The sequence below is a fragment of the Mauremys mutica genome, chromosome 1 (assembly GCF_020497125.1).
Source record: "Mauremys mutica isolate MM-2020 ecotype Southern chromosome 1, ASM2049712v1, whole genome shotgun sequence".
Taxonomy (NCBI): domain Eukaryota; kingdom Metazoa; phylum Chordata; order Testudines; family Geoemydidae; genus Mauremys; species Mauremys mutica.
The window spans coordinates 200672533-200685005 of NC_059072.1; the positions used below are offsets into that span (position 1 = coordinate 200672533).

At 37.7% G+C, this 12473-nt stretch overlaps 1 protein-coding gene across 2 annotated transcripts in view; it reads right to left on the minus strand.

Moving 5' to 3' along the window:
• Nucleotides 1-296: 296 nt before the first annotated feature.
• The window catches only part of RCAN1 (regulator of calcineurin 1), an 80707-nt gene continuing 68530 nt past the window's right edge, over nt 297-12473 (minus strand). The window contains exons 1-4 of one of the 2 annotated variants that reach the window (XM_045002409.1): nt 11580-11717; nt 8951-9124; nt 6008-6167; nt 297-3259 (exon numbers count right to left, since the gene is read on the minus strand). In XM_045002409.1, the coding sequence (XP_044858344.1) occupies nt 3087-3259; nt 6008-6167; nt 8951-9124; nt 11580-11666 (594 nt within the window). In that variant the 5' untranslated portion in view covers nt 11667-11717 and the 3' untranslated portion in view covers nt 297-3086. Of the gene's footprint in view, nt 3260-6007; nt 6168-8950; nt 9125-11579; nt 11718-12473 lie in introns of those variants that run through there. The other variant, XM_045002408.1, reaches the window with a different exon arrangement.

The window sequence follows — 12473 nt, forward strand, 5'->3', positions numbered from 1 at the left end:
GACTAGGCTTGCTGGCTAAGTAAATGAAACTATTCAAATGTCGACATTATGAAAAATGTAATAAATCAATTTTTAAAGAGATTAAACAATGTTGTAAAAGACTATCAAACTGGATTCCCCCGCCCCGTTAATTAATAAAATTAAATTTGGCTGGCAAGGATGTGAGCGTACCAAGTAAGCCGGGATAAAGTCCTTATCCTGACATAAGTATATTTTTGGATGCTTGAAGTTTAAGCATTTTTTACACCAAAATCTTTAACTATTGCTTCATGCATAAACACCATGACATTTATAAGTAGACAATCCAAATATTTTAATTTAAATGTCCCATACTATACAATCTTATAAAATACCAGTTTGTCTTAACATAACAGCTGTTATTTTCATACAGAAACAGAGTGATCCATACACCACATTGGTACTAAGAGAACAGACATAGGCCAGGATACACAACCTGGGGCCAGACAGCAAGATGGACAGTTACCGTCCAGCAATCCATGTTCACAAATACAGTTGGGAGTGGCAGACACTGCAGCCAGCCCAAATCATTCATAGTTCTGATTCTGAATGACTACCTTCAACCTCCATGATGCAGAAATGTCTCAATGTGTACCAACATTCAAAATCATGTCACTGTCTGTTTTACATTCTTTTTTCTATTGAAGATAAGTGATGCTTCTTGGCAGTCCCATAGAGGCAACAGTAACAGCACCCAGTGTCCAGGGTCTATGCTGGTAGCAGAAGAGGAGGTGGAGGAGAATGCTACAGAAATTGGGCCAAAAGATTTTTGTGCTGAATGAATGGCAAATTTAAAATATCTGCATCAAATCTAGCAGCAGTGTTAGAAAGCTATACTAGAGACATTTGTGTACTTTGATGTTTCTCTAGCTTGGTCATTGTACCCTGCACTTAAAAAGAACAAAGAATGTTGTGCGTTGCAGTCTGATGTTTACACTTCAGTAACACAAGTAGCTCATGTGCTCCTGTATTTATACACTATATGAAATCAGCAGTAAAACACAGCCTCACCTAAAGCTATGCTGGGTGACATTCTACACCTGCAAACTTTGTATCAAATAGCATAACATATACGGAGAGAGCGTATCTCTCTCTCTATCACAGATAGGAACCAAAAGTCAGCATCAGTCTGTGTGCATGCATATGTACTGTAAGTCTAATCCATCAGAATAAGGCCCTACAAGTTCAGACTATTACTGAGGTTTAACAGGTTTCTGTTCTCTTTGGTCACAATAACATTGTGTGGCTTGGTCAGCACAATGGTAGGCTTTTAGTAGTGTGGAGTCTATACTGTATTATCAGTTCGAATGATTGTACAAATTCATCAGTACATACAGTATTGTATTCTTTATAATATTTGTTCTATTTCTACCCAAAAGTGTATTATGTTGGGCCACCAAGTCAACATTAACTACAAATGGCACATAATAATGCATATCATTTTAATGCAACAACACTAAAATGCTCATCCCGAGCCTAGTCCTACTACTAATGAGGCTAATGGCAAAGTTCTCACTGACTTCAAAAAGAGGATCAAGGTCTTTATTTCTAAAAAGATGTCTGAACCCCCAAAATACCCCTCCTTCTAAAAGAGAAACAGGTCCTCCCCCAACAGTATATTTTGTCAATATATTAGTGTATTTTTAAAAAGTATTAAAATATTTCAAAGTTAGAATCTCCATTTTAAAAGCAGATTCTTGGAAACACTTGAACTCGTATAGCATGTATTTGTTTGTTATGTAAACATGACAGAAAGCCTGTACATCATTCACAACTGTCCTTAAAACAGTACCCAAACCAAACAGAATGAAAGCTTGTCTGTTCCCACAGCAAGCCATCAACTGAACTGGTAAAGCATGCATTATTACATCGTACTAAGCATTTCTAAATGCCAGCCTGTTTTGGAAACAAAGCCAAAAGAGAATACATACTTATTGGACAGACACAGCTATTAGAAAAAATACCAGAGTTCAGCTAGTATAACAATCCCATCACAAATTAATGGGGAAAAGGCACTCCATCCCTCTCAAATATACCACACATCTGTCATCTATTTCACATCGTGTGTGTTGAATCACTGTTAAAAATGTGTAACTGCACCAGCTAAAACGTACAAGTTAATGTAAAGAGTAATACAGCTCAGGTTTTTGTTCCATTGCCATACTTCTCACTGAAAACTGTACATTGCTGTGAATATACAGTACTAGTTTTATTTACATGTTTAAGAATTTTGTTTTTTAAAAGGAGAAAATCAAAATAATTGAACCAGTATTACTTAAAAACATATAACTTAAACTTTAAATAATTTAAAATCCACTTACTTGAACAATTTTCCTATTGCACAATTTTTTCCATAACTTTGCTAGACAAAACCCCACATAAGCATTTAATAACAGATTAAAATTTAAAAAACACAAATTATATTGCACCAAAATAAGGTGCTACATGAATTGTATGTCCACTGGAAACTGGGTACCAATAAAACATACATACAGTAAGAGACCCAGGATGCTGAGAGATAAGCATTAAAGACAACTTCCCAGATTTCAAAAAGCATGAAGTGAGAAACTATATAGAAAATAATGCAAAGTTATTTTTGAACATCAGTAATACACATGCACAAAACAACCTAACATAAGAAAAATGTTTACAATTCCCAAATCTTTAAACCATCTCAGTATCACATGTACTTCATATATGTTTAACCTATGAATTAGAGGCATATCATGTGAGATAGAACAAAGAAAGCTTTCCCCATCTGTTTTATAATGAAGCAGCCTAGGATTCCTTAAAAAGAAGGTATCTTCAGTGATCAATTCTTTCTCAAAATGCCTTTTTCTGATCACTCTAACTCTGATCTGGAAGTTGATTTTACGTTCCATATATATTAACCAATGTGCAGCATTAAAAACAATGAGGAAACTTCCGGTGTTTTTCTGAGTAACATTACACTGGAATTAATCCTACTACTGCTGCAGCCACTGCCACCAAAATTGTGACCTGACACTTCCATAGTAAGCATTTTTCTTGTATATGTCTACTTGAAACCCTTGAAAGTTAGAACCACTTCAGCTTAAATGAGTAGGAGTATACTCCGGCCTTCTTGTCTGAATAATTTTTGGTTTGGGTTTCTTCATGCCTTCCTCTTCTTCCTCCACTTCATTTTCCTGGTCACTCTCACATACGTGGACAACAACACTGGGAGTAGTGTCAGTTGCAGCATGGAGTTCATATTTTTCTCCTGAAAAGTTAGAACATTAGCAAAACTGGTCAAAAAGGCTCCATTCTACACAGTAAGCACAGAACAAATAGTCTAAATTTAAAGAAAAACAAATAAGAGCTTGCAAATAGTATACTACTGACAAGGCAGTCTGAAGCTACAGTCCAGCAGGTCAACTTTGGCAGCAAAACTTTCACAGATTGTAGCAAAACCAACACCAAACATTTTAGGCTCCATTTTCAAAGACTGATGCTCAGCTACTTTGCACATACAACTGCACATACGACTACATGTGTTCATATGAAGGTATGAACTTCAGACTTGCATCTGAAGTGGGTATTCACCCACGAAAGCTCATGCTGCAAAACGTCTGTTAGTCTATAAGGTGCCACAGGATTCTTTGCTGCTTCTACAGAACCAGACTAACACGGCTACCCCTCTGATACTGGGTATTCACCGTCAGTCATGTGTTGTAGCTAGCCACTTGTGTGCACAAATGATATCCATTTGCGCATGCAGTTGTGGTTTCTCAGCATGCACATTTTATACATCCATCTTTGATAATCAAGCCTTTTTTAGTGCATCATCGAATCAGAACCAGAGGTTTAGAAGGGACCACAAAGGTCATCTACTCTAACCCCCTGCCAATATGCAGGATTTGTTGTGTCTAAACCATCCAAGACAGATGGCTATCCAGTCTCCTTTTGAAACCCTCCAGTGAAGGAGCTTTCATTAAGTAGTTTGTTCCACTGTCCTACTATTCTTACAGTCAGAAGTATTTCCTGAGATTTAATCTAAATCTTCTATGCTACAGTTTGAACCCACTGCTTCTTGTCCTGCCCTCTGTGGCAAAAGAGACATCTTTTCTCCATCTTTTTTATGGCAGCCTTTCAAGTATCTGAAGACTGCAGTCTTGTCCTCACATGATCTACGCTGTTCCAAACTAAACATACCCAGTTCCTTCAGCCTTTGCTCATATGGCTTGCATTCTATCCCTTTGATTATCTTTGTCACTTGCCTCTGGATCCTTTCCAGTTTCTCTATATCCTTTCTATACAGCAGTGACCAACACTGGACACACAACTCCAGTTAAAGACTAACCAGCACCAAGTAGAGCGGTATTATCACCTCCTGTGACTTGCATGCTACGCCTCTGTTATTGCAACCCAAAATTGCATTTGCTTTTTTTTGCAACATCGCATTGTTCACTCATGTGAAGGTTGTGATCCACCACAACTACCAGATCTTCTCAGCAGTACTGCTTCCAAGCCAGTTATCCCTCATTCTGTATTTGTGCATATGGTTTTTCTTCCCAAAGTATAGCACCTTACATTTGTTGTCCATAGCCCAGTTCTCCAATTTATCAAGATCCCTTTGAATTTTAGCTCTAGCCTCCAAAGTGTTTGCAACTCTACCAGCTTTGTCTCATCTGCAAAATTTGAACAGTATGATCAAATCTGACCATTCAGGAGAACTGTCCATCTCCATACCATGAAGATTTAAAACCACAGAAGAAGATTTTTTTTCCAAGGCTTCCACTGGCAGAAGTTAATGAAGTTAGATATGGTTTTGATCAGCAAAACCTAAAGGGCTGAATTCTGCCCTGGGATTCCTGTGTAATAACAGGACTGGCTAGAAGGGATTTTACAACATTTAGATATGTTGTGTTATAATTTTGTTATGTCCATTGATTAGTCATTTGACGGTGTCCATCAGAAACAACTCTACAATTTATTATTTTCAAATACCTTTTCTGTAGGAGAGGGAGCTAGGGGAAAGAAACCAGCACTCATATTTCTAAATGTGTTCTTCCGGTCACTTTCTTCTGTTCCACTCAATTTGGTATGTTTTATCCTCATGCTTTTAATACCTCAGTGTCTTAGCTGTTGCAAATTGTGGTGCTTGAGACATCAGCTATTTTAGGGAACCAAAAAGCAAGCCAAGCTGGATAGTCTGTAAGGTGTCCCTTGCACAGTTTTTCCTAAATAGTTCTACAGAGAACTGATGAGAGCTCCCACAGAACAAAGAAGCAAGCTCTGCAGATAAATGGGAGCCAGGCTCTTAGAGCTTCCTCTATTCCCCTCTGCCACTGACTCACTGTATGATAAGTCACTTACCCTCTCTGATTTCAAAAAACCTCTATCAAATGGATACAACACAACGTCACAGTGGTGTGACACTTAATATGTGCAACATCTGCAAATCCTCTGATGAATGTAGCTAGAGATATGTAAATTATTAATTTTTTTATCACATGGTTGAACAACAGCAACAGTGCTTAAGAAAACGAAGTAGTTATATAATTGACAAATATTTTACAAGTTTCATTTATTTCTGGGGAAACTTATGTTACAGTTACAATTTTATTTTAAATCTTGGCATAAAAAAAAGTAAGTAGCTTTGCTAAAACTACTGGCTGGTCAGACCTAATTAAAACATTTAGAAAAATGAGTAGTATGCAGTATGTAAGGTCATGACCTTCATGAGATTAGCAAATTGTAATGCAATTAATGCTGTATGGCTCAGCAAGAATGTTTTGTTCTGGCCAGGATATTTCTATGGAAATTTTTATCTTTTTGATATAAAAAAGTGATTTCAGAAAACAATCCTTGACATAAAAAACGTGAGTGTTTTCTGTAGTTAGTAATTTAATTGATAATGAACAGATATCTTGGGGGGTGGGGGAGATTTTTGAATTATTACTAGTATTCCAAGGCATTTTTTACTCAAGCACAAGTATTAAAACTTCAAGCTCAGAATCCTTCTTACCTGGCCCTAGCTTGGAGATAGCATAGAGAAGGTCATAGTTAATGACTGGCGTAGCATCTTCTACTTGTTTCCAACCAACAGGAGGAGAGGCTGGGGGTGAAATCAAAAACTGTTTGTCTGGTTTTGGTGGAGCCAAACGCGAGCTTCCAATGTGCAAAGTCTGGAAGAATAAAACAAACGATTAACTATTACTTTTAATTTTCCATTAATCAGTCATTTGCATGGAATTTTACGTTTGAACAGATATCGCACTACAACAAGCACTCAAGGTGGCAGTATGTAACAATGTGTGATAACATATCAAACATACAAATTTAAAACCACCATGCTGACAAAACATGCATAGAAATGTGCACATCTGCTTTTTGTTTTGTTTTTGTTTTAATATATAGTTATTTCATCAGAGAAAAATCTTGCTCCTAAAAGTCCAAAACAGAGGGAAATTAAACAGAGGCTGTAAGGTCCCCAGGTGCCAAAGCTATAACTATCACTACTCAAGCTGCCAACTATGTTGTCAGTACAAATCCCTGTAGCATCTTTAAAAATATAAACGTATATATTAAACACCTCAAACTAAACTAATTAATACAAGGGACACAATATTAGTACAGTAAAAACTTTAAAAATCTGGCATGTTGGGATAATGGGGGGTGCCAGTAAGTGAAAAATGCTGGTTAAGAAAGGGAGCTTGGGTGCGGGTTCCCATTGGTTCCAAGCCAGTGGGAGCTGTGGAGCCAGTGGCCAGGGTAGGGGCAGTGCGCAGAGCCGTCTCCTGGACCTCCGCCTAGGAGTAGCTGGGACAGGTCGCTGCTTGGAAGAGCCTCCTGAGGTAAGCGCCCCTCTTTCCCCCTGGATCCTGCACCCAAACTCCCTCCCAGAGCCCATGCCCACACTCCCTCCTGCATCCCATCCCCTACTCTCGCACCCCAAACGCCTTGTGGCCGTTCTCTACCTAGGAATGGCCGAGACATGTCGCCACTACTGGGGAGCCACGTGGAGCCAGGTAGGAAGCCTGCCAGCCCCGCACCAACCAGACTATAAACCGGACTTTCTATCGAGATCAGAAATGCCCGTTTATAGAGCTTTACAGCTGGTACAGGGCCAGATAATACAGTTTTTACTTTACTAGTTATTGGGATTTAATTCAATAAAGCCTTCCAGTCCATTGAATAAATATATTTGAAGCAGCCACAGAATCTTCTATAGCTGCACTGTAGTGATGCAGAATATCTAGGAAGTGTTGCTAACAATTTGGCAATGAGTAGACATGCTTTCAGTGACATATCCTCCCCCCCTCCCCTGTGAAATCTTAGTTATTTTGTTTTTTAAAAAACATCTTTGTTAATAATCTGAAATTAAAACTTTTCCTTTTTTTAACATTACTGACACCAATATAATCTTTGCTTGGACACAGAAGAAACTATAAAAATGACCCTGGATATCTTTAAGTGCCTCATTAGGAGTTATGGGGTTACTAGATTTTCAATTAAAGCTGGCTGAAAAGTGTCAATTTCTTCAACAGAAAAAGTATTTCCAATAAAATGGAAGTTTTTGCAACAGTATTTCATTTTGATTGAGATTGATGAAAAAATTCAGAACATTATGAAAAAGAAGAAGCTAGGAAGAGATGAACACTCCCCTCTTTCAGTAGAAAAAAATTAAAGTAGTGAGAGAAAATAGTTTTTATATTCAATAAAATATTCCGAAAAGTTGTTTGAAATTTTACAAAATATACTCCTCCCCTTGTTTACGCAACCAGCTCTTGGTATGACACAGTGTTGAGTACTAGATGTTTGCCTGTCTTGGGATAAAGGGGAGACAATACACAAGCAGGCAGAAACCTAACATATCCATTAGCCTCCAAATACTCCTAAGTTTGGAGGGACCTACCTGATGTTTTCTTCAATGACTGCACCACAACTAAGATGGGGCAGAGTTTGTCTGGGGCTTACCCAGGAAGGACAACTCTGCTTTATGGTGTGGGGGGAGGAAGGAGGTCAGAAACTGCTGTTAAAAAAAAAAAAGGGCTCGGTGCTCAGCTTTGCAGCAATGACTCCCTCCCCTCCCCTCCCCCCCCCCAGGAAAGTGAGATCTGAAGGGCATAAAGGTATGAAACCTGGATGGGGCATGTCTCTTTGTTCCACGCAGGGAGGAAGCCAGCATCCACCCTCCCTCCCCTAGTGGAGGTGAATAGCAGGCTGGGTTAGGACCTGCTGTGGGCAGTACGCTAGTTGCTCCTTTTAAAGGGGGGCTGGGAAGGAATTTTTCCTGTACCACCAGAATTGGCTTCGTTGGAGTGTTTTTTTCGCCTTCCCCACAGCGGATGTGAGGGAGGACCTCTTCTAGTGAGGAGAAGAAAAGGTGGCAAGCCATATGTCGCAACTTATTTTGTAAGGTTGGGTGGATGGTCAGTGCAGGTACTCCATAGGGAAGACAGCCAGTGACCAGATAAATGGCATGGTAAAAGACTTAAAAGGAGGTACTGGATAAAGGAACAGAACGGGGGAGGGGGTTGGGGGACTCCTCTGATTGGTATGGCAGGGAGCCAACCTCCCCTCACCCCATTCTCATAGCCCTCCTTAACCCTATTACAAGGGTGGTGGACGGTAAGGTCCAAGCCATGGGTTGGTTGGGGGACCTGGATGGAAACAAAGGAGGGCTGGTGGAAGCCCCGGAGAACTGATTAGAATAAGCAGGTATTTGCCTGCACGGTACACTTTATCTGCTAGGTAGTCCCAGACATCAATATAATAAAGTTGCGGCCTAATTAAAATCCATAACAAGTGTCTCCTGTCCTTCTTGCAGTGTACCCAGACAATCAATTTGGTCACTAATGAATGTCACAATTTTTTTAAAAGACCTATGAAAAGTTGTACTACAACAGCATAAGACTCAATGGCAAAATGATTACACATTTATACAGAAATGCTTGGTAAAACATACCTGAGCAAAATACAGTTTTATTTCCTTTCCAAGAAATTCTGTCTTATGTAGCTGGATTCTAGCATCTGCTGCTGATAAAGGGTTACTGAAGTTTATTCGTACTCTTTTGAAGCTCTTAAAATACTGAAAGGTGATATCTTTGTCATATGTTCTAAAGAGAGATTCAAATTTGGCCTGTAAATAAATAAATAAATAAAAAATATATTATTTTTTTTTACAAAACAAGCCATGTACATGCCACATCCCTTTTTTCTTGTAATTTATTCTCACTCCTTCAAGGACAATTGGTGATTATGATGGTTAACAGCAGCATGCTAAAATATTTTAGTAGAGAATACAGTAAGCCATTCAAAGTAAACCAATCGTTTATTTAGAACACAGCAGCTGCTTTTTTCTTGCTGAAATAATACTGCCTTCAAGGTAGAAGAAAAGATTACAAAAAAGTTAAATATGTTGCATGTCTACTGACTTCTGACTCCATTTTGTGGCATGCAAAAAAAAAATCTATTTACAAGTGATGAAGATCATGGAGTTTTAATTGCTTAGTTTAGTTTATTTAGAAATATCTATAAAAAGTAAATTGAGGGTCAGAAGTCCTTACTCAAGTAAAACTCCTGTTCGGTAGACATGAAAACTGAATATTGTGCTGGACTAAAATGTGCTTGTTTTTAAGGTAACCAGACACCTCAGTAATGTTATGACATATGAAAACTATTTTTTGTACTTGCTTTTAATTTAGGGAAATGAAGTGTGCTTAAGGAAACTTCAGTTATTATGACACACAGTAATTCTATAACACTCTCCATCTATGGATCTCAAAGACCTTTACAAATGAAGACTGAACTCCTTTAGTAAAGAAAGTATTGTTCTATTATGCAGACATGGAAACAGAGGTGAGGGCCTTGCTCAAGGTTAAAACAGTACATTTGTTGCAGAGTGGGAACAGAACCCAACCCTTCTGACTCCGAAACCTCGTACTTTTATCACTGTGACCCAATGACTTAGCCATCCTATCTGGATGACAGTACGAGAGTAAGTCCATCAAAAGTTGGCAGTCTTACTGACTATTTGTGTAACTAATGTTTGAGCTTTTAGAGCACATGGGGCAGCTATCCAAACCAAACTCAGCTATTTTTACATTATTTATGAAGAATGTTTCCATTTTTACTTCAGGGTGCTGAGGGGAGGGGAAGAGAAAAATGCGTCTATGGCTGGCATGCTTGCTGTTTCAGACTTTTTTTAAGCACAATGACTCGCTATGTACAGCCCTTAGTAGTAAGTTATGTTTTATGTATTGACATTTTGTATGTTACTATTTCACAGAATCTTACTGATCAGAATGTTCTGACTTCATGTTCCTCTTTCAACTGCATTCAGTTTAATCACTGAGTTTTGGATAAGGCTACATAGAAGGGTATAACAAAATAGCATAATAAATTGTTTTCTTGAACACTTAATTTCATTATTCTCTTATATAAACCTTTGGTTATAGTTTTTATTTAAGCTAAGTGTGGTTCTAACTCACAACAACTTGCTACTGCTATCCCAAGACTCTAAGTAACAAATATTTATTAGACAAAAGCCAAATATTTCATGAATGCATGTTAACTCAAAACTGCCCTGTCTCTTGTTGGGCTACACTTAGTGTTCTAATAAAAGCAAGTTGTATGTAAATGCCAAGTAGTTTTAATACAACTCGCAAGAATAGAACCCTTAGCACAGGAATTACTTGTTATTGTTAGCTTTCTACACTGGCAAGAAAGCTGCTTTGTATTTCTGAAATCTAAGCCTGTATTTATCTTTTTTCTATATTACACTACTTGGTGCACAAATATCTCATTCATATCTATTCAGAAAAAGTTTGGTCTATAATTCAGAATTCATATGCACCACTAAACCTTTGGAGACCTTCTGCATGATTAATGAAATGTATGGTACCTTCAATTTTATGTTAGCCAAAAAGAAAAGTCTGTAGTATCATAAAATACCTCACAGATCCAACTTCCAGATGAAATCAGATGTTAGCATCAGTGTCTACTAATAAAATCCAATTGGTTTGTGCCTGACAGGTATCTTAAGACAGCTAATCAATAATTCACTGCTGTAAGTACAACATTTGTGTGTTTGTTACTCCTTCATTCTCATCAGTTAGATAACTGGAGTGATTGTATTATGTAGCATTCCAACACTACAGCAGTATCACCAATTGTAATAATTACAGTGCTACACCATGTAATTTAAACATCTTCATATATTCTAATATAAATGATCCTATTAGCAACATTTTAAATCTGAACATTATTGAAAATGCCTTCAAATGACATTTTTTCAACTCATACTCACACACATATATACACAGTATTTTTACGGACGGACTACAAGTATTTGAAAAAGCAGAAGATAAAGATCTTAATATATCACATGGAATTTAAGACTGAAACATAACACATGAAATACACATTTGCAGACTACAACCTGTTAACCTCTGAAATAGTTCTTCCCTACTTCTTAAGCATTATCTGTTTAATGTTTTAAACAGCACAGTATTTTTCAACTATTTTAGAACAGCACCTATCCTCCAGTATTTAAGCAGTTAACAGAACTAAAACTCAACTTTAAAAAGCCTTACCCTCATTTCAATTTGATTGAAGACATCGCTGTCTGCCACATAGGCAATTAGGGAACCAAAACTGTAGTTAAGGTTCCTAAAATGCATTTTGTGCTTCACTAAAGCAACGTTAGCAGTTCAACACAAATCCAAGGCAATTACTTTTAAGGAAGCTGTTGGTTCTGTAGACTGTGTTTATAAAGGAAAAAGTCCAACCCCCTCAAAAAAGCCTTCAGTCCATCCCGTAAGTGACAGCAAATTCCTGAACAAAGTCCTGCATGCTTTAAGGCAGGCAGGGACAAAATGTAAGTGTCTGCTGGAAAGAGGTGACATCAGCATATTAGTCAGCTTTCCTATGCTAATTAACTTTGCTTTGGAAGATGGAAAAAACAGCTGAGGTTTGCACAGCAGCTGCTTTATCAACTCCTCTTGCAGAATAGTTTCCACTGGTAGTAATTCCATTCAGCACTCAGACAACATGCTCTTCACTTGAATGGGCCAACCCATCTTAAGATGGAAAATGTTACTGCTACAGGACCAATGTCTACAGTAATAAGCAGTAATTAGCCAGCAGGGAAATTTCAAGACTTTGCAAACCAGAAAACAAATCCCTCAGTAAATTTAGTCCTTGTACTTTCCGAAAACGTACAAGAAGTTTTAAGTTGGGGATTAGAGGAAATCTATTTTGAAAAATATTTTTTCCAATGAAATATTTTATAGTGCAAATTCATTTTGAAATACTTTTTCCAATTAAACTTTATGGAGTACTTCCTGCTTCCACTTTATTTGATTCTCTTATGGTCTCAAGGCCCTGTAATATGAAATCATACAAGAGCTCAATTAGTAGTTTACTACTAGGATTTTAATACAAAACCCTAATCCTCATTGCTGTAAAATCGTAAAGCCTACACTTAT